General features: G+C 34.4%; 3 protein-coding genes across 3 annotated transcripts; 2 read left to right on the top strand and 1 right to left on the bottom strand.

Annotated features, from left to right (window-relative positions):
* The first annotated feature begins 13,832 nt into the window (after positions 1 to 13,832).
* LOC103861045 lies at positions 13,833 to 16,952 on the top strand. The gene is made up of 4 exons (XM_033287398.1): positions 13,833 to 14,079; positions 14,204 to 14,376; positions 14,415 to 14,831; positions 14,917 to 16,952. The coding sequence occupies exons 1-4, from the start codon at positions 13,890 to 13,892 to the stop codon at positions 15,313 to 15,315; spliced, it is 1,179 nt and encodes a 392-aa protein (XP_033143289.1). The 5' UTR covers positions 13,833 to 13,889; the 3' UTR covers positions 15,316 to 16,952.
* A 546-nt stretch (positions 16,953 to 17,498) lies between these two features.
* On the bottom strand, positions 17,499 to 21,647 carry LOC103861046 (long-chain-alcohol oxidase FAO4A). Its single transcript, XM_009138759.3, has 3 exons — positions 21,144 to 21,647; positions 19,769 to 20,038; positions 17,499 to 19,382 (listed from the first exon to the last, which is right to left on the bottom strand). Exons 1-3 carry the CDS (start codon positions 21,399 to 21,401, stop codon positions 17,598 to 17,600), a joined length of 2,313 nt encoding a protein of 770 aa, XP_009137007.1. The 5' UTR covers positions 21,402 to 21,647; the 3' UTR covers positions 17,499 to 17,597.
* Positions 21,648 to 22,980: 1,333 nt separating this feature from the next.
* On the top strand, positions 22,981 to 26,210 carry LOC103861175 (B3 domain-containing protein REM9). Its single transcript, XM_033288114.1, has 3 exons — positions 22,981 to 25,577; positions 25,651 to 25,945; positions 26,037 to 26,210. Exons 1-3 carry the CDS (start codon positions 25,152 to 25,154, stop codon positions 26,063 to 26,065), a joined length of 750 nt encoding a protein of 249 aa, XP_033144005.1. The 5' UTR covers positions 22,981 to 25,151; the 3' UTR covers positions 26,066 to 26,210.
* The last annotated feature ends 362 nt before the right edge of the window (positions 26,211 to 26,572 follow it).

Consider the following 26,572-nt stretch of genomic DNA (forward strand, 5'->3'; position numbering starts at 1 on the left):
TGAAGATGGTTGTTGTGGATGATGTCTTTTTGTACAATTATTTCTTGTTCATATTGAATATATTCATGAGTATTAATATCATCAATAAAAGTTAATCTTTTAGCATATATATATTTTATGTTTCTTTTTTATTTTCTTGTTCTGATCTAATGTATTTACAAGTATTAATATCACCCGATTTCAATAATTTTTTTATCTCTAATCTACAAATTAAAAATGAGAAGAGCCATTTTTACTTTTAAATGCATTAGTAGATCATATATGCATTATGAAAATCACTTTATGGAATAATATGATATTTTGCTTGAAGTTTAATATTAATTAAGTTAGTTTGTTTAAAATTTTATATTATAATATAATATGTTATTAATTAATATTGTTATAATTTGTTTATATATGTGCTAGTTATTTACAAAAGTTTTATGAATTCAAATTAGTTATGTCAAATATAAAGACCATATTATAAAATACAAATAGTTTTAAAGTTAAGTTTGAAGTTTTGCTTTTGGAGAAGAACACGTTTAAACTTCAAATATAAAGTTTGGAAACTTCAAAATAGAGTTCCTTTTTGGAAATGCTCTTAATGATATCCCAAAATCAATATTTTACAGTTTGTTGATCTTTTTCGTGCATTACACAATAATCTTTTGAAAATGACAGAAAATACTTGTACTACAAAAATTGGATGAAATTAACAAAGAAGCCATATATCAAACATAACATGCGTTTTTCTGCTCTCGTATTAGGCACTGGAGATCGTGTGGTCTTTTCTGTCCTTATGCGGCCTTGGCGTTGTAGCGGTAATTTTACTACCCGCGATTGGGTCTTCTTCTAAGCTTCGGTCTGTCTCGTATCCGCTATTTTGTTGTGTGCTTCAGAGATAATTAAGATTGCAAGACTAGTAAGTTCATCGGTAACTAGCTACATTGGAGACGACGTGAAGAGACCCCGGAAACCGAGGAAATGAGGCGAATCTCTCCTCCTCACATTCTTCATCAAAGGTTGAGAACGGTGCTCGATACTCAACGATGTAAGAATCTATTTAGTGGAACGCGCTTCAGATTTGAGTAATTTTGTTCGAGCCAGTCTTGTAATCAAAATTATTCTTCCCGTTCTTAGGTTGATGTTATAAAATTTAAATTAGAAAAAAAACTTGTGTTTTGATATGACCCAAAAATATTATAAGCTATACATATGGCTCCGCGCAAGAATCATGCTTACGCCATCTTCTTATAGAAATACTTTCGTTCCTCTCTAGACAAGTGCTCAAGTAAAAAATACCTCTCCTTTTCGAGTTGCTAAAGCACCTGGGATGAACGTCCTCTGATCTAAATAAGAGCTCCTAATTGCTTTCTGGCAATGAGCTACATGATATTTACTTTTCATCGAATTAAAAAAAAATTATTAGTATTGAAAGATTAATTTTACAATGTCCTAACAAAAGAAATAAAGTGCACACTGATAGTTGCTTTTGTAATATATACGTTTTTCTGAGATTATGTCTGAGATTATGTATGTTTATTTAAGAATTTAACTCGTCATTGCACCATCTCACTATAATACATACTATATATAGTAGTACTATCTTATGTAAATTTTGAGGATATTTATTTCGTTCCAAATATCCTGTAAAAATGAATGAGGATACTTAAATAAATTATGTTGTTCCAAACTTCCAAATATAATTTTACACCACAACATAGTTTGTTTGCAGACTCAAGTAAGTACCAGATCAATGAATGAGTTTGGAGTCGTTGGAATTGCCACAATGTTTATAGACATTTGTTAGATTGACGGACGACTTTGACCATCATTCACCTATGAATTATGTGGTCATCGTCGCTTTATATAACTTTATATACTTATATCATGATTGAAGATATTGATGCACAGCTGTAATTGATTCCCCGGGGAAAAAATATCAAACGGGCTATCAATTTCTAGTCACTATCTGTCTTATTATCGTGTTATTTCAATTACTTGTGTATTTATATTCTGATATAACTTATAGCAGATAGTACTAAATAGTATCTTATGAGTGTTGACAAAAAAGTAGCATCAATATGGGCAAATGAGCAATGGACAAGTGAACCAACAGTACACTATGATATATAGAAAAAAACAATTCTGTAAGATTGTCTTCGAATAGAAAATCCAAACAGAAATCCTGTGCGTCCTTTCTCACTGAAAAGTTCCATGACAACCAGGTGTAAATTTGATGTTTTCACAAAATGATGTGTGAGATTACAGGAAAAAAACGGATGATTACAGATTACTATGGAAAAGAAAAACAAAACAAGTTTATATTTCTAAAAAAAAGTTATACTATAGACCAAAACAATGTTTACTTGTTTTGGGGACTTTGTATTATTTACGTCATATTGTCGTCCTTTAAATGTACCAAGCTTCATGATTTTCACGTTCATATTCTAAATTTAGAATAATATAGATATTTCATGATCAATGGTCCCGAAAATGTCGGTCCGTGTAGTGATATTGCATTATCTTGTTTTTACAAGTTCGTAAGTATATACATGGGGAAAAAATTCATATGTAAAACCGTGTAGTGATATTGCATTATCTTATATCTCAAATTACTTTATGTTAACATATATAATTTTCTGAAACTACTAGGTTCCCATGAGTTTTTAACTACATAGTAAAAATGTACAGCTAGGTATGGGTGAAAACATCTACAACCATTTCGCATATAGAATTCAAAATCAAAACTACGGCCAAACGATATCTAATATGATAAATTTAAGACCATAGTTTAACTATATGTCTATTTTATCTGCACAAATACACCGTAAACCACATATGAGAATATGCATCGATCTAAATGCCTTTTAATGTGGAAGTACGAATACATCACATATATACCGCTGGTACGTTTCAACCCAACTCCGACAATAAACCATAAATGAGCTTAAGCTTATAAAACCCCAGTCATATCGCAAGCCGCAAGGGGATTAGATTTCAACATAAGTTTGGGCATTTCTTTCTTGTGAGCATTGTGACTATCGATCTTTTTGAACACTTGTTTAGATTTTTTCCAACCTCCATATAATCTTCTCGTTATTCCACTTCTTTCATCAAACAATAGCATCCTGGATTCACTCTTGATCTGACTGTGAACTGTAATCTTCTCATGGGTGTCACGTATTTTATTAACCATTGCGAATTATATCAACCAAAACTCCACTCTTCACAGTGTTTACAAGAATATTGACCTTTAGTATACATTTTGTAGATAGTAAAAAACTTTACTAAGCATATACAAACCCAAAAAAAAAAAATACAAGAACTAATTAAAAACATTTATAGGATATCGCATACCGATATTTTCTACGTAATCATATTCTTTCACAGCCCTACTTTCATTTATTTGGTACCAATCGAATATTTTTACGTATCCGTACCAAATCGGCCAATCGACGATTTGTCAACATATCGCATATAGAATAATGATGTAGTCACAAGTAATCATAATGTAAATAATTTTTTTTAAAAATATGTCGTATTCAGCTGTACTTATGCAAGTAATGATTCATGAAGAAGCAGGCTATTTGCTTTGACCACAAATAAATAACTTAGAACTATAGCTCTTATACGTAGAAATATCTATTTGACTTGTGAACATATTAGTTATATATTTGTAAGTTAAGTACGTGTACTATCTATCAACTCCATTACGTGGATTGTTGCAGGATAAATATATGTGCTCGTTTAATTAATTACGAAGAATAAACAGTCTGGCATAGAGTGTTTGTATATTAGTTGACTTTTGGCTGCAAGCCATAATCTTAGATCAAATATATACTACAGTATAAGAAACTAAATAATTATTTACGAGAAACATATAGGCTAATTAGTTCTATGGCCGTTCGATTGACAGAAAGACTTAGATCATTCTCTAATGTTCTGCTCTATATCTTTTTAAATAGAATAACTCTATAATAGAGTTAGATTCTACTCCAATCATATTCTATTTTAAAATAAAAAATAGAATAATGAAAAGATAAATTAATTCTTCTATTTATTGAATAAACCTAATTCATTCCTTTAGTTACCACAATTCATGTTTACTTTCGAACATTTTCACAAATGCATTCTTCATTAAAGAGGCAAAAAAATTTTATGACTGATTTATAGATATAAATATAAAAAATTATTTAAATAAAAAAATATTTTATAGTTTTATATTATACATTATCAAATTTGAAATTTTGGTAAATTTTTGCAAATTTTCTTTTTGAAATAAGAAATTTCTTTTAGAAACTATTTTTAAAATAATTTTAAATTTTTTGGGCATTTATTTATATATTTTTTAAAATCATAAAGCACACCCCATAACTCTAAACCTAAGTCTTGATTAGTTAACCCTATCTATTTACCTCTTTAAAAGTGAGGGGGGGGGGGGTAAATGTGATTAATATAAACTTGAAAAATAGTATTATAAATATGGTAGTTTAGTGTTAAAAAGAATGTGGTAGTTTAAACAATTTTTCTTGATCAGTATATACCGAAAACTATTTAAACGTTAACTGCTATATTTTCTTTGGTATTCTAACAAAGAAAAACCAATACCTAAATTTAAGTAATTAGATTGAACAACGAAATTTCGTTTCTCAGTCTAATTTATGATTTCTGGTTTCATTATGTCATAAGTCATAGGCCAGATTAATTACATACCGCAAATAAAATGATCTTTCTGACATTAAATAGTTGATAAAACAAACAATTTAGATGTGAAGTGTAATGGAATCATATCGTCGGTAGAAAGTACACAATCACAATGCGTTGTTTGTTGAGTGACTCGAGTCCGAGTCATCCATTATGAATGTCTACTGGTACACCAACAGTTTCATTTTGTTTATTACGAATATTTGATCATTTTCAAAAAACATGTGTAAAGTCACAAGATGATCAACGTTCAACAAATATTATTGTTGAATAAACAAATATTATTGTTGAATAACAAAGTCACAATATTTTTGTTTATGTAGTTTCATAAAAAAATATGTTTGTTTATGTAACAACTTATGAATTTTCTCAACATCTTTTCTAACAATAGAAAGTATTTCAAATTAAAGCAAACCAAAGTACCACTCATTTTAACTGAACCACAGAACCATTTTTTTTTTTTTTGTCAACCACAGAACCATTTAATCAGAGACACAAACAAAAACTGGTTTAATCTAGCTTCTCGGCGGTTTACACATGAAGCAAGAGTCGTGCATTGAGGCCCATTACGTTACCTATTGCCCATACGATTACCAATTTCGTTACCTATCCATTCATAATGTTCATTATTCATTCTCAGTCTTCGTCATACATGAGCACTTATTTACGGCTCACTGAGGCCCAAATATGATCATAATGTTCATTATTCATTCTCAGTCTTCGTCATACATGAGCACTTATTTACGGCTCACTGAGGCCCAAATATGAAGCTACCGCCAACGCCACACGTAATCCTGGGCCTATTATCCGAAACCCTAAAACCAAACGGAAACCGAACCCAAAATCCGAGACCAAAACCGGATAAAAAATTACAAAAACCCGAATGGTTCTTATATTTTTAAATCCGAAAAACCGAAACCGAACTTAGACCGAACGGGTATCCGAATATTTTGAATATATTGAAAAAAAATTATTTTAATACATATAAAATAAAATTTATAAATAAAAAATATCTTAACAAATCCGAATAACCCGAATAACCTGAATATTTTTTTGGTTTTTTCCGGGTTTAACTCGGGTTTTTAGGATTAATCAGTTTTTTGGATTTTAAACCCTAACCAAACCCGAATTATTTGTAATACAGTTCCACTTCAGGTTTTATAAAAAAAATAGAAATCTAACCCGAACCGAACCAATCCGATGGTTCCTAAACATTTCAACCCGAATAACCAAAAAACCGAATAAACCAAACCGATCCGAACCAAAAATCCGAATGCCCAACGCTAGCCACACGGGTTGTCTTTCCCTTTGTTTTTAAAACCAAGGTTTTGTCTTTCCAAATTCCTATAAATATCAACCAGCTTACAACAAAAGCAATATTCCAACAAGAGAGCTAGAGCAAGAAACTTTAATAGTCAGACTAGTTCCTCTTTGAGTTTCATTAGAATGACGAAGACTGAGAATTTGCAGTATCCCTTGACTTGTCCATCATCATTAATTACCTCCTCCCCAATATCAACATCCAGAACTGTACATAGAAAGCTTCACCAACCTGGTTACTAGCTATACAAAGGTGTTCTATGTCATCTTGATTCCCAAGATTCAACACTAGGTCTGCGAAACGGTATGGATTCTATTTGAACCCTTCAAATCAATAACATTATGTTTTATGGTATATAGTGATGTCAAAAATTAATTTAGCTACATATGTTGTTGGATAAGCTTGAATAACTTAGGGAATAAGTTAACTATTTCTTACCGAGATATGGATTAAGAAATAGATAAGTCCTTGATATTTAGGAGTTATCTAAATATCATATGTTTAGGAGGATTAGGACTTTGCGATTTATATAAATAGAGATGTCGAGGTGTGGCATCCTAGTGTGAGTTGTGAGCTTTAGTTTTGAGAGGATTTTCTAAGGCATTGAGATATTAATAAGAGAGCAAATTCTTATTGATCTTGTTTGAGTTATACATTGATTCTACACGTGGTATCAGAGCTTAACCAGAGTTCGATCACTAACAATGGGAGACATAATACCAGCTTCAACGAAGCTTAAAGATGGCGGACCTTCCTCCTTTAAATGTCCTATGCTAAATTCGACAAACTACACTGTATGGGCAATCAGGATCAAGGTCTTCCTTAAATTACATAAAGTTTGGGATGTTATTGAAACAGAGTCTGATGACTCTGAGAAGAACAACGTGGCGATAGCAGTGCTCTTCCAATCCATACCCGAAACGCTTATATTACAGGTGGGAGACTTAGACACCGCAAAGAAGATTTGGGAAGCAGTGAAATCAAGACACATGGGGGCAGAAAGAGTTCGCGAAGCTCGACTTCAAACTCTCATGTCAGAGTTCGATAGGTTAAGAATGAAAGATGATGAGAAAATAGATGATTTTGTGGGAAGGATAGCAGAAATCTCGTCTAAATCAGCCGCTCTTGGAGAAACCGTTGAAGAAACAAAATTAGTAAAGAAATTTCTTTCAAGTCTTCCCCGGAGAAAATACATACACATCGTAGCCTCTTTGGAACAGGTTCTTGACCTCAAGACTACAAGCTTTGAGGAGATTATCGGACGTATTAAGACGTTTGAAGAACGTGTGTCTATGGAAGAAGAAGAAGCACCAGACAATCAAAAACTTATGTACGCAAACTCAGATGCTCTTTCTACGAACCAAGACTCAAATGGTTCTTATCGTGGTCGTGGACGTGGAGGAAGGTACTACAACAGAGGTAGAGGAAGAGGTCGATACAATGGAGGATATAATGGACGTCACAATGATCGATACTACAGCGACATCGACCTATCCAAGATTACGTGTTTCCACTGTGATAAGACCGGGCATTATGCGTCTACATGTCCTGATCGTTTGTTGAAATTACAAGAAGCAACAGAGATTAAAGAGAAGGAGACTGATACAACAGAGGCAGAAGAGCTAATGGTACACGAAGTCGTTTACTTGAATGAAAAGAATGTCAAACCAAGAGATCTCGAGAGCGATTCTGATAATGTTTGGTACTTAGACAACGGCGCAAGTAACCACATGACCGGAAACAGGAGTTACTTCAAGACCATGAATGAATCAATCACAGGAAAGGTGCGATTTGGAGACGACTCTCGTATAGATATAAAGGGAAAAGGATCAATCCTGTTCTGTAGCAAGGATGGAACAAAGAAGGTACTAGCAGACGTCTACTACATACCGGACCTGAGGAGCAATATAATCAGTCTAGGCCAAGCCACAGAATCCGGCTGTGAAGTAAAGATGAGGAAGGATTACCTTACATTGTGTGATAAAGATGGAAAGCTCATAGCTAAAGCAAAGAGGTCTAGAAATCGATTTTATAAAGTTCTTATAAATATTATTGATCCGGTGTGTCTGCAGGCTAAGGTTTTGACTGAATCTACTCGATGGCATGCACGCCTTGGTCACATAGGAAAGGAAGCTACGAAGAAGATGATCAAGAAGGACTTAGTTTACGGGATACCTAACGTTGAGGTAGAAAAGGATACTTGTACATCATGTATGCTTGGGAAACAAGCAAGGCTTCCATTTCCACAAGCAAGCGCTTATCGAGCTGAGAAGATACTAGACTTGGTTCATGGGGACCTATGTGGTCCCATATCACCTCAAACCCCGTCTGCTAAGAGGTATATTTTCGTGCTTATAGACGACTGTTCTCGTTACATGTGGTCGATCCTTCTAAAGGAGAAAGGAGAAGCGTTTGAGAAATTCAAGATTTTTAAAGCAGTGGTAGAGAAGGAAACAGGAACCACTATCAAGACGTTTAGGACTGATCGTGGAGGAGAGTTCATCTCGAGTGAATTTAATCTATACTGTGAGACCGCAGGTATTGTAAGGCATCTAACAGCTCCTTACTCTCCACAACAAAACGGAGTGGTGGAGCGACGCAACAGGACTCTAATGGGAATGACTAGAAGCATACTAAAGGCGATGGAATGTCCTAATTATCTTTGGGGTGAGGCTGTGCGGCATAGTACCTACCTTATCAACCGAGGAGCAACACGAGTACTTGAGTCTAAAACTCCATATGAAGCGCTAAAGGAAAAAAAACCAACAGTTAATCACTTAGGAATATTTGGGTGCATATGCTACGCTAAAGTTGAAGGTCCATACCTCAAGAAGCTTGACAATCGCTCTCGTATGCTTGTTCACCTCGGGACAGAACCAGGCTCAAAAGCCTATAGGTTATACGATCCTAGCACTCGAAGGATAATAGTAAGCAGAGACGTAGTCTTTGACGAAACCAAGATGTGGAACTGGAAACACAGCTCAGAAGAGACTGGAGGCAGCTTCAATATTATTCATGATATGTTTGGAAACAGAGGAATAAAAGAAGTCGAGATAGAAGGGACAGACAGCAGCAATGCTATTGTTGTAAGTGATCAAAGTGCAGAAACTCCGAATCTTGAAGCAGATGAGGATCAAGATGAGGATGAAGATGGAGAATCTGCACTTAGAAGGTCCACAAGAGACAGAAGAAGACCAGCCTACCTAGACGATTATATACTCCTAGCTGAGCTTGATGGTGAGCGTCTTCTTCTTACTATGAATGATGAACCTTGGGACTACAATGACGCAAAGGGTAAGAAGGTATGGTGTGATGCATGTGATGATGAGATTGCTTCGATTATTAAGAACAAAGCTTGGGAGCTTGTTGATCTTCCCATTGGAGCAAAAGCTATTGGCTTAAAATGGGTGTTCAAGGTTAAGAGAAACTCAGATGGTAGTATTAACAAATACAAAGCTAGACTAGTGGTGAAAGGTTACATACAGAGGCATGGGATTGACTTCGACGAAGTCTTTGCTCCGGTAGCTCGCATTGAAACAGTGAGGTTTCTAGTAGCATTGGCGGCTTCAAGAGGTTGGCAGATTCACCATTTAGACGTGAAAACGGCGTTTCTTCATGGTGACTTAAAGGAGGAGGTATTTGTCAGTCAACCACAAGGTTATGAGCTTAAGGGACAAGAAGGCAAGGTATACAAGTTGAGAAAGGCGCTCTATGGCTTACGACAAGCACCGCGTGCGTGGAATGAGAAACTTAAAGTGTGCTTGGGAGTTTAGGCTTCTTGAAGTGTTCTAAAGAGCCTGCACTTTACCAGAAGATGGAGAAAGAACACGCCCTTCTAGTAGCCGTCTATGTGGACGATTTACTGATAACTGGTACAAGTCTGGAGCTCATAAACGAGTTCAAAAATGGAATGGCAGAGAACTTTGAGATGAGCGATCTTGGTAAACTCACGTTCTATCTAGGTATTGAGGTGGATCAACGTCAAGATGGAATTACTATGAGACAGGAGAGGTATGCCATGAAGATACTATCTGAGTCTGGGATGAAAGACTGCAATTCAGTACATGTGCCGATGGATCCAGGCTTGAGTTTGTCTAAGTCAGTAGAAGAACAGAGTGTGAACGAGAAGGAATACAGGCGGAACATAGGTTGCCTCAGGTACTTGCTACACACGCGACCAGATCTTTCTTATGTTGTTGGAGTTTTGAGCAGGTATATGCAATCGCCTAAGATATCTCATGAAGCTGCATTGAAGGTTGTGTTGCGTTATCTGCAAGGAACATTGACGTATGGTCTCAATTTTAAATGTTCAAGCAATGAAGGAATCGTAGGATACAGTGATGCATCTCACAATGTTGATGAAGATGACGGAAGAAGTACGAGTGGTCATGTGTTCTACTACGCTGAATGTCCGATAACATGGAGCTCACATAAACAAGAAACAGTGGCTCTGTCCTCTTGCGAAGCTGAGTTTATGGCAGCTACTGATGCAGCTAAGCAAGCCATTTGGCTTAAGGATCTTTTGGGAGAAATAACAGGAGCAGAAGGTATGAAGGTGCCGATCATGATTGATAACAAATCGGCCATAGCGCTGACCAAGAACCCAGTGTTTCACGGCCGCAGTAAACACATTCATCGTCGCTATCATTTCATTCGTGAATGTGTTGATAGTGAGTTGATAGAAGTATATCACATTGCCGGAGTTAGGCAAAGAGCAGATATATTAACCAAAGCGTTAGGGAAGCTGAAGTTCAAGGAAATGAGAGAGATCATAGGAGTTGAAGATGTATCAAGCTTAAGGGGGAGATTGTTGGATAAGCTTGAATAACTTAGGGAATAAGTTAACTATTTCTTACCGAGATATGGATTAAGAAATAGATAAGTCCTTGATATTTAGGAGTTATCTAAATATCATATGTTTAGGAGGATTAGGACTTTGCGATTTATATAAATAGAGATGTCGAGGTGTGGCATCCTAGTGTGAGTTGTGAGCTTTAGTTTTGAGAGGATTTTCTAAGGCATTGAGATATTAATAAGAGAGCAAATTCTTATTGATCTTGTTTGAGTTATACATTGATTCTACATATGTTACCAAAATTCATTTATCTTTTCAGTCATATATCCATAAAGAGCTATAAGATGAATTGTGTTTAAACTGGGATAGTGAAAAGATGGATAACTTGCTGAAAAGTAATTTGTGATATCAATTATGAAATCATCGTAGGATTATTAAACAAGTCTTTCGAGATAGGGTGGATCCAGATGCCTAGAAAGAGCATCTGGCACACGAGAGGGGAGGCATACATGGGCGTTACATATCCGTTTTGATTCTTCCCTTTTCTTGTTCATCAATTTTCTTTGAATTTCCATGTAAAATAGAGTTACAATTTTTGATATACTAATCCTTTTTTTCTCTTGATTGTTTTTGTGCAGTGATATGGTATGGTAAAGAGGGGAGGAATAACAACGGATTTTAGATTCCGTTTTCTAATGACGTTCACAGTTACCTTGTCTCCAAGACGACTCAAATACGTCTATAGAGATAAAGATAACTATTTATATTGTAATTATCTATAGTTATCTTTATCTCTAATTTATGTCCTTATCTCCTCTATAACTTCTACTTGTGTTAATGTGTATCAGTTTCATTCTTGTTTGTGCTTTCGTTTTCTAAACAAATCATACTTTCCATTTTATTATGTGCCGTCAACTTTTGAAGAAAATAATAGTCACTCTTCCATCGAGCTTTAGGAGTTGTGGTTATCATTACGGTTATGGTAGCTTAGCAAGAGAAGCTACGATCAGTAAAATTCTCCTGATACCATGAAACCACCACTCCCACTAATGTCCTCATAGTACGTTCATAACGGTGCAAAGACACGCCAGAAAGTTCCATTATTAATATCCAGCAAACCACAAGCTGCTACTACAGATGATTCTGATGCTGAGGGACCTGTCGATGATGGATCACAGATCGCTCTACCACAATATTTCGGTTCAGATTTCTACCATGATCCTTGTTTTATGCCTTGTGATGAGCGAAATCATCATCAAGCTCCTACAAACACTACCTCCAAGCTGGTGTTTGCTCCTAAATTTTTCTTTACCACTTTTTTGCCGGGAATATATTCATATCACACACTCTCTTTTACATTACATGATGTCACTTTAATACAGAGAGCATCGCACTAATTTTACTTGTTTTTTTTTCTTCTTTCTAGATGGATGAAGGATTCAATTTTGAGACATTGACTGAGAACATCATCATGCATTACGGGTTATGGGGTAATCTTCAAGGAAGCAACAAAAATAATAAAGGGCATCCTAATACTATTGATGGATCTTTTTACCGGATTTCGCACAATCCATTTGATCCTATCGGAAGACCTTGCAATGCGTTTGGCCCTACCGAGCGACCCTTCCCACACCTTCCCTCTAGTCATGAACTGGCAGATTTGTGCTTTGTGTTAAAATGGTATCGCTGTGGCACATATCATTGACGAGTTCATGTGTGATTTTGTCTCATGAATTTTTTTCTTCTAGAAAATGTTGTTTCTGTTAGTGCAGATGAGGCTACAAAAAAAACAAGTGCAGAAAGTAAAACACACAAAATTTATTAACGGGGTTCGTTTCCTACATCTCCGTGACCTCGTCCATATTTCACTGAATTAGAACAAGAAGTAACCTACAATTGTTATATGGTACAACACACACTAGTGTTTACATTCTTTTCTAAGTAAGTACTTTATGAAAATAGGAACCAAACACACATGCATAGATCACTATCTGGCTCACCGAAGCTCTCTGTTTTCTACAGATGCAATCTTCACAGACCACCACAATGAAACTGCATGTGCTAAACTCCACCTTGAGTCTAAATCTTCCACATTTCAGAAATACTTCACCTAAGTACGTCACCACCAACGCACACCAGTGACACAAAACGCTTGATCCCCCAAGCATACACGAAGTTCACCACGAGTTACACACGATGGCTAATTTTACCACACAAAGCGTCAACTCTAACGTCACCAAACTAAGTCCACATCAGACTCCATCAAAACTACTTCACATTGCTTCAACACCAAGCAATAACAAACACCAAAGAAACTTCTCTCTCTTCTCTAAGGTCTGGTTTTCTGATAAGGCACGTCCTTCCTTATATATCAGACCAGAACTTGTTTTCCACGTCTTGAACTTGCTCTTCAAGTTTCTAAATACTCTTTAAGCAAAATTCCTTTTCCATTTAAGCAATTTTCCTTTTCTTGTAAAGGTAAACCTTCTCTCCAAACAAAATCTTTTTGCTTAATGGAAAACGCTATTTTGTCTTGAAGCACACATTTCTTTCCTTTTTCACGCTTAGAAAGCCAATGCACATCACAAAACCCGTACTCCAGTATAGCCCAGTACTACCGATCCTGTTCGTGAACTGGTACAAGTCATATTTCTGTAGAAACACTTAAATTCTACGAGAATACGTAGCAAAATCATGTTTATCTAATTATCCATGTACATATGTATATTTAAACCATAGTATATTTACTTATATAAGTAAAGAAGGAGAGAGCCGGTACGTAGAGAAACAGAAAGAAACAATCAGACGAAGAGCGCAAGAACATGATGCCCTTGAATAGAATATTTTATACGTTGCAGAAAATGTAAATCTAAATCGGATAGAGAAACATTACAAATCATGTTTATCTTTTAAGGAAATATAACATATATTTCAATTTCTTCTTTCCTATATATCAGCTTAGAAAATCCTTATATTTCAAATTTGACAATACTGCAAACAAGAAGCGAGGTACAGGAGGAGAAAAAAAACCCTAACCAGACTTAAAGACTCTTCGTCTTTCTTAAATTTCACTTTAGTTTGGTCGGAATGATGGCGACAGATAATTTCCAGCGTATCTCGTCATTGTCATCATCTTTACGGAAACCACAGCCACAAAATCCACATCCCGTCGATTACATTGGAAGCTTTATGACACTGGTCTCTAAATACGGTTTACGATACCAAGGCTTTCTCTATCATCTCAATCACGATGAAAAGACTCTATGTCTTATAAACGGTACGATCTGAAACCGATCTGTTTGAGATTTAAATAACCTGATATGTAGTTTTCGTTTAGTTTACAGAGAATATTTCGATGAAGTAATTGTTTTTTTTTTAATGTTGTTTTGATGTTTGTGCAGTGATATGTTACGGCACGGAGGGCAGGAACCTTATCGGGTTTCATATTCCACCTTCTTATGAACTTTATAGTTACATTGTTTTCACCACAACTCAGATAAAGGCAAGTATGTGCGTTAACTTATGTACGTATCATCAATTTAATATTCTTTCTAATTTGATGCTTTCTTGGCTAAACTCGTTCCTCATTTTTTTGGTAATTCATTTTTGCAGAATGTAGTAGTTGATTCTCCAGCGAGCTTAGCACGAGGACTAGGTAGTAAGATTTATCGTCCCCCAAAACCACCACTCCCATATGTATACTCGTCATACAATCAAGACGGTGCTAAGATACGCCAAAAAGTTCCATTATTAATTTCCAATGAAAAGCTCAGCAAAACGGAAGCTATTTATGATTATGATGCTTCTTTAAGTATGGGATCAGTCAATGATGGATTACAAATTGCTTGTAAACCTCTTGCTTTACAGCAATATCCCGGTTCAAATTACTATGATCCTTGGTTGAACCATCTTTACCAACCTGTGCCTTGGGCTCCACTATATCAAGATCCTGCATATGCTGCACCGTCATCGATTGCTTCTCAAAGTTTCTTTACCACTTATCCATCTGTTCCATTTTCTCTTGGGCAGGTAATATATATCATCATTCTCTCTTTGTTACATATATCTGCATTTTATTATGTATGTCACTTTACTTGCTTTGTTTTGGTTATAGGGTAATGGAGGGTTTGATTTTGAAGCATTGACTGAGAACTTCGAGCCGTACAAGCTATGGGGTCCTGAAGAAGACAACAAGCAAGAAGATCAAACTTCTTATACTGTTGATGGATCTTCTTATCAGAACGAGACATGGAATTATCAAGGAAACAACAAGCAAGAAGATCAAGGTGCTTATAGTGATGATGGATCTTCTTATCTGAACGAGATTTTGAATTATCTAGTAAACAACAATCAAGAAGATCAAACTGCTTATACTATTGATGAATCTTCTTACATGAACTCGCGCAAGCCGTTTGATCCTATCGGGATACCTTGGAATCCGTTTGGCCCTATCGAGCGATCCTTCTCATATCTTCCCTCTAGTCATGAACTGGCAGATTTGGGATTTGTGTAAAATCTAAATTTCAAAAAGGAGTGGGTGGCACATATCATTGACAAGTTCAAGTTCATGTGTGTTTCTTCTGTCTAACTAACTTGCCTTTTGTTACTTATGAATTTTCGAATCTCACTTTTATTGAAACATGAATTAAAAAAAACTCATTTAAAATTTAGTGTTATTGAACTTAACATTTTTTAAAGTATTCTGTAATCCACTGTTATTGAAAATATTTTAATTTGTGGAATTTTAAATTTTTCAAGTGATTTTAGAGTGTTTGGATAGAGTTTTTTATTTAAAAAAATTAAACTCAAATCTCATGGTTTTAGGTGATATTCATGAATGGTTTAACAAAAATCATTTTATTCTCTGCAATTCCTTAAAATCATCTAAAACCTAATGAGAAATCAAATCACTTCAAATTTTAGATTGAATACACCATCTAAAAGTCCTTGAAGTTTTTCTACTTCTATATTTTGTTTTTAATTCCCTTTTGGACTTTGACATAAATCTGACAAGGTCAACTATGGTTGACTTAGATATTAGTGCATGGTGATGTATGCATCTTGAAGTTTTCTTTTCATTATCAATGTTGTACATTACCTTAGACTGGTCAGAGTTATGTGGAGCATTAATAGTAGCTTGTAAGGTTATGATTGGTTAAAATCTTCTTAATTGCATGTCATAAATTGATTAGATAAAGCAAATAAAATATCATAATGTAAGACAAAAATAGGATATATGGCAATTATTTTACCAGGACATAATCAAAAGAACAGTGGGTAAAGTAGGGATTAGTAATCTTGTAACCAGGACATATTTTCTTTTGGTTACTGTCTTGTGGTTTTGGAACACACCTACGTTTCCACTGATCTGAGCAAGAGAGAAGCGAATAACAGCGGCTGTTCCGAGCACAAACGCATGGCTTCCTAGTACATAGCAGTTCCTTTATGTGTCCCATCGAATATCTTCTTTCTGGGCAGAAGGTTGTGCAATGTGCATAGTTTCAATGAATTCTGTGCCTTTGTTAGATTCGGTTCCTTCTGAATGGAAAAAATCAATCGGACGCAAGTACATATGTGTATAATTCTACAACACACAGTAAAGGTTCAATCTTTTTGTCAACTAAATAAGAGAAAAGCTTCGAACAAAAGAAACAAAATAAGAGTGGGAAAAAGCCATAAAGGATAGTGTTCTTAACTTTTTGTTATTTGAGGCAGCTTCTCAGAGAAATTTTCTTTGTCAGCTATATATTAAATATATATATATATATATATATGAAAAACCTGGAGAATAAATTATAATATAAATGGATAATATTTTTAAAGATTCTAAGGAAACAGATTTGAGTAAAAGGGAGGTCGGTGTAAATTATTTGGCCTTCATAAACAGAACAAAAGCAAAGTATTGATTAACTTAAAACATTTTGTATTTTGTATTTTTTTTTTTTTAAAAAAGGGAAGTTAATTTTTTTTAATCCATCTATCGTATCTTTACTCTCTTACTATTTATTTTATCAAATAAATTTTCTGAAAAAAAAAATCTAACATCTATCTATCTATACTATTATTTACGAAGTAAATTTTTGGAATCGAGCTCTCATATTAAAAGTTAGAGTGGTTAATATCGTTTTTACCATTAATGAATAAATAAAATGTATAAATAAATTAAAAAATAAAAACGAAATTTTAATTTATTTGATTAGATAATTGATTAAAATTAATAATAGTAAAAATTATCCAAAATCTAAAAATATAATTTTAAAAAGAGATAATTTTTGTATATATAGTATTGTTATCTGAAAAAGTTTTTTAGTGAAAAGTTAAAAACATAATTATATATCTAAATATTAATCAAATAAAATTCTTAATTATATAGTTAAAAATAGAATATTGAATTTTTCAAAATCTAAAAATATAATTAAAAAAAGAAGATTATTTCTATACATATATATTGTATTGTTATCTGAAAATTTTTTTTAGTAAAAAGTTAAAAAAACATAAATTATATAATTAAAAATAGAATATTGAATTATTTTAAAATTTATTTTAGTGTAATGAATATAGCGTACAAAGAACTTTTTAAAAATTTATGAATAGTTTAAGCCCGCATCGCGGGCAAGCACCTAGTTCCCAATTATTCAGAATGAATGGAATTATTGTCACTATTCTTTACCAGAAATAAACTTTTCCAGATTTAAATTGTACTCTAATAAAAACATAAGTTTATTAAAAAATTATTAAGAAAGCATATTATTTTTTTTTTAATATGAAAAACTTAAGTCTAGTATAAACGAGACTTCACTTCTTTTTAAGAGCCCCAACAACATTAAGTCCAATACAATAAGCAATTGACTGAACGGTGACCATCGGATTAACCCCTAAAGCCGTCGGAAAAACACTTGTATCCGCCACAAATAGGCCTTCGACCTCCCAAGTCTCTCCCATTGGCCTCACCGCAGATTCTTCGGGTCTTATCCCCATCCTACAACTTCCCATTTGATGAGCTGAACATATCTGTCCAGACAAATCCTTCAAGCTCTTTGAACTCTCTTCTCTCACAAACCTCTCAATCTCTACCGCACTCGCTGTTCTAACGTTCAAACTCTTACCTTTTGAGTTATGTGTCCCGATCTCCTCAGCTCCAGCCGCTATCAAAATGTTCAAGACACTCTCAAGACCTTTCTTTAGACTCTCTTCGTCTTCATCGTTTAAGTTGTAGTCGATGTAACTCTTTGAGTTGATTGTTCCGGTTCCTTTATCTCTCAAAAGCGTGAAAACGTGTGCGGTTCTTGAGAATTTGAGCATTCGGGTTTTGAAATCATTGCTTGACGTCCAAGGAATGACCCCTGAGAACATCCCTGGATGAAGAGAAGGCGTTTGGATCACCGTTTCACCATAAGTAGTCTTTGCTTCTGCGTTTAAAACGCTAGACATTGCTGTCATTATCCCTCCCTCGTAGCTCTTTTTCTTCTTCTCTGGCCACTTCTCCTCCTCAGGGAACCATCCCCAAGCCATAACAACTGGATGTAAACAAAGGTTTCTCCCAATGTTACCATTCTTCAAACCGCTGCGTTTCAACAAATGAGGTGTTCTAAGCGCACCGCAGGCCACTACCGTGGCCCTAGACTCCACCACATAGATGTCTTCCCCAAACGCAAACGCAATTCCAGTAGAGGTCTTCTTCTTGTTCCCGCCTTCACACTCGTACAAGACTTCCATCGCTTTGCAACCTGGAAGGATCGAACCATTACCAGATTCCACTAAATCTACAAGCCAAGTCTCTGAAGTCCCCTGCTTTTGACCTTTCTTGCATCCCAAGGAACAAAACCCACAGTAATGATCCTTTGAAGCATTCCTCGGAATATTCTTCACTTTTAACCCTAGTTCTTCACAACCTTTCCTCAATACCTCATTATTAAACCCTTCTTCCACAAATCCGCATTGAACACCCATTCTCTCACACACAACATCCATTGCCTCTCTATACAAATCGCTTTCAAACAACTCGAGTTCTGACTTTTCAGCCCATTCCTTCATCACGTGTTCCGGTGTCTTGATCGAGGCCGACCAGTTAATGGTTGAACCGCCTCCGACAGTGGACCCGGCGAGAATCACTACGTTCATATCGGAAGTTGCTAGTAACCCACCGGATAAGTACATCTCATCCATTGCTTGCCCCTCAAGTTGAGAGAGATTGCTTCTTGCATAGTAGTTTCCTTTCTCCACCACCAAAACTTTAAAACCCGCCTTGGCTAAAAGTCCGGCCACTACTCCTCCGCCGGATCCAGACCCAACCACCACGGCATCACACCGGATTGTCATCACTGGGTTAGAAATAGATGATCTGTTGTTATTGCTCTTTTGAGTTGATACTGTGAAGCCATGATCTGTTAACTTCTTTGTCACGGCTTCTCTAGGCTTTTTGAGATTGATGATGCCATTGTATAGTGGTCCAAAGATCTCCTTAGGCATCTCTTTGTTAGTCTTCGTCTCATTTAATTCTTCTTCATGATCACTATGATCTGAGCTGGGTCCATTGTATCCTATTGCTTTCCACGCCAAGTTCTTTCCTTTTTCATCCACCTGAAAATTATTAAATTATTTAAAATAATTAATCTTTGTAATATCAAGCTGTCAATTTTTTTTTGGTTGATATACATGGGCTTCAACCTACAATCCAATTTTAATGTCCGGTTATATATTCCCTCAGTATTTTTTTCTTTTCTTTTTAAATTTGATTTATTTAAGAAGACCACAAAGATTAGTTTTTATAAATTTCTATACAAATTAACGTTTCTCAATACGAAATCACGTGAATGGAAAGCAAGTTTAAACTTAATATTGCTTAACTTTTAAAAAGTGTTTAAAATTATAAAGACAAAACTTAAAGAAAGATAAGGAGCATAAATGTATATGTAAAAGATAAGGAATGAAAAAATCTAATGTTTTGCATGGGGTTAAATGTTTACCTGGGTAAAGAAGACAAGGGCAGTGATAAGTTTGATGGACCTAAAGAACATTCTTAGGAGTAAGAAATAGCTTGAAGCCCAATTGAGCAATGTCTCTTCTCTCTGTTTCTTTGGCAGCCGGCAGAATCTCTGGAAGAATGGAAAGCCGCCGATGAAACTTCTCCGACCACACAAGACGAGACTTCCAATCCATGTGGAGAGTGACCACAGTCCAACTCTTAAAATCCACTTCCTTGGGTGGTGAAGTCTCTGACTCATTAACCTCGCCACCTATTATTGTGAATTTATGACATAATAAAAAACGCAAATAAAACTAACCAAGATAATACAAATCAATGATTAAATAATATTTAAGTCTGTTTAACCTATATTAGTTTTCATATTGTTATTATAAAGCTAGTATTTGTCTGAAATTGGACCCAAATGTTTTGGTGTCCACGTTTTACAGTTTTGGCCATCGTATGACAAGAAAAAGAGACATTTGTATCAGCTATCGTAGTGATATTAATACCATATAGTATATAACCATAATAATAAGTATAAGCAACCAATAAGTGGTTGCGAAATGAAAATAACGTATGTGACAATCAATTTTGAGATATATTTTGCATACGTGACGATCGACGGATTTTAGTTGTACTCGAAACCTGTCGGCTCTATATTTCACTAAGAGTACTGACTTTTTGTTCTCTTCTTAAGTGATGATTCTTTTATTTCAGGGATGAAAGGACTGAATCACATGCATGCAACAATATCTATGTTGTTACAAAATAATGTCATGCTTTATTAAAGAAATTAATAAAACATATACATATTTAATTGCTAAAAATTCATCTAGTTCAGTTATCGATAGTTTAAGCAGTGAAACTGTGGTTTCAACGTTGTCAAAACCAGCTGTGAATAATGAGAAAGAAAAGGTTCTGCGTCTTGTTCTACAACTTTTTTTAAAATGATCCTGAACCAAGAAAGACTACAAACTTAATTAAGTTGTGTCGTCTATTAATCATTTAAGTTGTTTCTATATTAAAGAACTGTCAATTTATTGGTTTGTTACTTTAAACTTAAGAAATACAAAAGCCAAATTAAGTTCAGTGGATGTAAAAATTCCAGCAACCAATGGTTTCAAATTATATAGTTTCAAAATTCAAATCACTCACAAAAATAGGTTATATTCTCTTTTGTTTGTAAAAAAAAGGTTAGCTATAAATATATTCAAATGCATGTAACATATATAGTTGAGGAAGCATATATTTATATATTTACAGAGTGAAATGGATAGGTAGATATAGAAAGATTGTCTTTAATTACATGATCAAGCATGTGTATAACATATATAAATGAACGTAAATGCATGTTTGTATATATACACACTTACACGGTCGGGAGTTCCAGTATGAGAAGCAGAGGCGGAGTAGTATCCAGCGACGCCGTCATCCAGGTGTCCTACTTCAGCGCCGTCGATAGATGGTATTAGAGTATCGCAGATCGCAACCAGAGATTCCATCTCACGCGCCGTCAGTGAGTTCGCATAAAGCGTTTTCGTTTCATCTTGCTGCCGGGGACTTCCAAATTCGACGTCAAGTTTTGCTTCCGTCGAATCTTTATGAAGACTGCTTTTGTTTTGATATTCCATTAACTCAAGAATGGTTTTTGTTATTGTGACTGGTAAAGAATGTGTTTTATGTGTTTATATAGATGGACAATGGCTAATTATACATGCACATTTATTAAATAAAATATATACAAATGGAATGTGTAGTATTTGGACAAGTCAGTTATGCGTGAACCATATCAAATTTGGTACCAGCAGGAAAATTCGGATACCGGCAAGAACACAGGATTGGTCCCAACTATTCACCAAACTATTCTATTAGCACAGTGTCTTCTTACGATTGATATATATGTTTTCTGTAAAAATAATTGAGTTGTGTATTTTTATCGACCATCTTGGTATATTATCTCAGAGATTTGTAAATTATACACTAAGAGGTACATCCATCTCATATGAAAAATAATTAAAACTCAATGAAAAGTCAACTCATAGAAAAAGCAACCATAACCTTTTAAAGGAATGGATTGCATAACCTTTTAAAGGAATGGGACTGATCTCATAACACATTTGTTTGATACAAACCAAATTGGGGTAATATATATACGTATAATTATTTGTGTATGTATCGCAAATCTACTCCAGATAAATGACAATGAGAGGATGAGGATTAGCCAATATAATTATGATGAAATATTTTTCTTCAAAAAGGAAAAGATATATGAGTATATTTATTATTTTATTTTGTTCAGAGCTTTTATAATCAAGGCTATGAATGGTTTAAATGTTTCCATTATACTAGTTACAGGCTAAATAGTTTATTCACGACGCGTAGAAGTAGTTCCAGTGACGTAACTATTTGTGTTGCAATATGAAGTGATCATCTCGGTTTTTTTTTTTTTTTGAAACATCATTTCATGGTTTTAAAACATTGTTTGCAATACTCAATTAAAAGTCAACAATTTTACAAATATTTTGACCTCCACGTTTGATGACAAAAAGCTGATTCTAATGATGAATAAACGTCTTAAATTTTTTTGATATTACGTTGGAAGCCCTCGAGGCTGAATCATACATGTGAATGCTGCTAGATATGTGACTCAAAATAAAAGAAGTAATGATAAAGCATAATTTTGAATGATTAGGAGTATTTGGTAATAATGCTAAAACAAATTGACAATGTTCATAAATATGATAGAATCAATAAAAGTCCAGAGATCAAGAAAGGACCCAAGGACTGCATGATATGAGTATCAAACTGGACCCAATGAAAAAAAAAACAAAAGAATTGAATGTCGAAGACAGTACAGTTAACAATACCTGTCCTCCATAATTGTATCATTCATTAAGCTTCTGATTTTCTCCCAGATTTAGAGTTTATTTTCCCTCTTTTATGTAAACTAATACGTGCATTGATATCATCGATTGTCCAATGCAAGTTGACGTTGGGGTAGATGGAATTTAATAGAAATGTAGTGTTTCGTTCTTCATATATTATTATTTATTAGGTGATAACATGCGCCTTGCGCAGGATGAATAGATTTAAAAATATAATCACTTTAAATATGTTGATATTAAAGTTATAGGAAGAAATATTACATGTTATAAAATATGGGTTTAAACGAAATTTAGTATGTCAATACAAATTCTGTTTTTTTTTAAACTTGTATATTTGTTTTGTTTAATTGAAATATTTTATCATGCAAGTAAATCAATAAGAATAAATAAATATTAATATAAAATAAATTATGAAATGACAATTTGAAATTCTTTGTATGGAGTAAATGGATAAAAAAAATACTGACTTTCAAATGAAGTAAGCTATCCATGTTAAAAGTAAATAATTAAACTAATGTTAATATATCGAGCTCTTTAACTAAGTGGTTTAACACAAATTGTTCATGTGATGCCTAAGCTTTAGCTTAGTATGATATATATACACAAAATATGATGTTTAAACACATTTTATTTTGGTGAAATGAATATATTTTCAGCATAATTCAATCATAAAATTCTTGATTTCTCCTTTCCAAATTTTAATTTTTGGAAAGTATTATATGCAAGGAAAAAAATATGAAACAATATATTAATCATGATATTTGACCATAAACTTAATCATTTCAAAATTTTAAATTGACTCATAATTTATCTATTACCATTTATGATGATTTTCTAATTACAAAGTTAAATGTGTGATTAGAATTAGTGATTACAATTTCAAATATTCACTTTCCAATCATCCATGTTGAAAGTGATTTTTTTTTATGGAATATTTGAAATATTGATTATTAAAAATGTTTAAAAATGTTTTTTTAATATTAGTTTCCATTCATTATTGATTTCTTATTCATATATTCATATAAAATATTATCTAACATGTACCCATATAAAACTATTGTAATTTAAAAACTATTTGAAATGTTGATTATATACACCATGTGTATTGATAAAATTAAAACTATAATCAAAATCGTAAATATATGGACATAATAAAAATGTATACTTTGCGAACATTTAAAAGTTGTTTGACTATCTTTTTGATGATATATATTATTCTTAATATGAAAATTTTATATACATAACTTAGTATATTTGGAATTTATAATGCAGATATATTTAAAATTTGAAGAAAACAATTGTTATATTGTGAAACGTAATTTATTAGCAAATATATGAATATACCATAAATGATTTGTAACATACAATTGTATACAATATATTCGAAACTAATTAATATGATCAATGGTAATTTATGTAATTAATCTAGTAAACTAATCCTTATTAGATAAAAGGGCTGAGAGTGATTGTAGAACTGCCACGTGTAAATGACACTCTTGTAAATCACATGAAGACAAGGTTTATTCTTAATAATGTTCCTATTTTAATATATAAGGGATATATCCCTAATGCTCGTTAAATAATTGCGTAGAGTGAGTGAATTATTTACATTCAAAGTTTATGACGTAAGCAGTTCGAAAGATAGACCTACAATCATAAGACCACCCGCATCGGGGGTTTATGAGAGAGTCACGGGCTCGGTATCATAGGCCTTATCGATTAAAAGAAATAAATAAATGGGTTTCAACCCGTGAACCGGGTCTTCCAAGTGAGCCCGTATGATACGGGGTCATGCCACGCGGCGCAGAGGGAGTGGCTACGCGATCGCGCGGGTTGAGTGCAAAAAAATGGGTTTCGCGTGAAAGATCCCATTTTCCCTTCTCTCTTCGAAATCTAGGGTTTCTCCGTCTGTGAGGCGATTTCGTGTCGGAGTCCAGAGCCGGAGATTTTCTCGATCAATTCGCCGTCGGAGTCACTCGTAAACGCTCTCAGGTGAGTCTCAATCACTCCGAGGACGAGATAGCTTCGATTTGATCTCGAGAGGTTTCTAGGTTAAGGAAGTCGATTTGGGGGTTTCGTCTTAGGGTGGGAAATCGAGAAGGGGGTTTCGATTTCTTGGTCAAAATCGACATACGGTTTCCTTTTAGGGTTCGTTTATCATGGATTTCATTTCGATTTGGGGGTTTCGTGTAAGGGTTCGAAATGTAAAAGGGGGTTTTAATTTAGCACATGAATATAACCGGACTTGGCTCTTTTAGAATTGTTTTCATGCATGATAGGATTAGACCTTTGAACCGAATTTTTGACATAGCAATATAGATAGCATCAATGGTTACTAGTCGATTAACAGCTTCAATATGCTTTCTTGAATGGAAAAACAAACCACATTTTTGATTTCTATAGTTCTGTGGTCCTGTGTGGTCTATAGTAGTTTGATGCCATTTTTTTTAAATTGGAACTCGATTAATACATGTAATTGGAACTCGATTGTTGCAGATGGAAACTCCCCGAGAACCTCATTTCTTCAAGCCTCTTCTTCCTGGTTTTCAAAGTGGCGTCGCAATACCACTTGACTTCTACTCAAAACACATACAAGGGGCTGAGATCAATAAACCATGGAAGCTAAGATCGGACGCTTCGGATCAAATTTGGGAGGTGATCCGAGAAGGCAGGACACTCACCAAAGGTTGGAAAGAGTTCACCGAAGCACATGATCTTCGAATCGGTGACATTGTCATCTTCAAACACGAAGGAGACATGGTCTTTCATGTGACTCCTTTTGGTCCTAGCTGTTGTGAGATTCAGTATACACATCCTCACATCGTTAAGGAAGAAGCCGACGCGGATGATGCTCCTACTTTCTCATACGACTACTGCTTCTTGGCTGAGGTTACTCCTACAAATCAAAAGGACGACAAAATGGTGAGTAAAATTTAGTTATTTATTGTGTGATTCTAGTACTGCTTCTTGGCTGATGTTATGTATGTGTTTGTAGTTTCTTCCTGTGGAAGCTATGAGGTGTGGTGCTTTGAACCAACAATGCAAAGAGGTCAAACTTGTCAACAAGGAGGGAAAGTCATGGACTGCGCGCTTCGGATTTAGCGAATCAGACGGTGCATATTACATCAGCAGAGGGTGGAGAAAGTTCTGTCGTGATAACAGATGCACCAACGGAGATTTGTTTGTGTTCAACGTGGTTGGAGACGGGACGACAACTCCATTACTGTGTGTATGTCCGGAAAGGAAGGAGTGTACTGAACTACTGATCAAGCACTTCAGCAGAATCGATGGTAAGTCTTCTCATTTGACTTTTTTGTGTTGTATATATCTTCAATGTTACTACTTTGGTTCTGCTTTAACTTGTGTTCTCTTCTTCTACAGGTAGCATTGCTTCTACCTCACGAAATTAGATGGCTCTTTTGCGGTCTTTCCTCTCTATCATCTTAACTTGTTTCTTTTTGTTTCATTAGCAACTTATCAACTTATGTATTTCGGTTTGTAAAACTTGAATGGTTTTTCTATGTGTACTTTTATCCTAAGTTAAACATTCTCGAACTTAATTCCTTTGTTGAATGCGTAGACTGATCATCGAACAAAATGTTTCTATGAATTGAATTTAAGTTAAGAAACAACATAAAATTTTAAAACATAGCTTTTCTACATTTGAAAACACAAACCAAAATATTAAAACATATCTCGAAAGCCAAAACTTAAACTCCAAAACTCTAACATAGCTTTTCTACATCTGAAAACACAAACCAAAATATTAAAACATATCTCAAAACCAAAACTTAAACTCCAAAACTAAAACATAGGTTGAATAAAATGTTTTCATAAATTTTATAATATATTTTAATATTTTATTCATGTATTCTGAATAATTTTAAATTTTAAAACAAATAAAAAAATATTATTAT

The sequence above is a fragment of the Brassica rapa genome, chromosome A03 (assembly GCF_000309985.2).
Source record: "Brassica rapa cultivar Chiifu-401-42 chromosome A03, CAAS_Brap_v3.01, whole genome shotgun sequence".
NCBI lineage: Eukaryota > Viridiplantae > Streptophyta > Magnoliopsida > Brassicales > Brassicaceae > Brassica > Brassica rapa.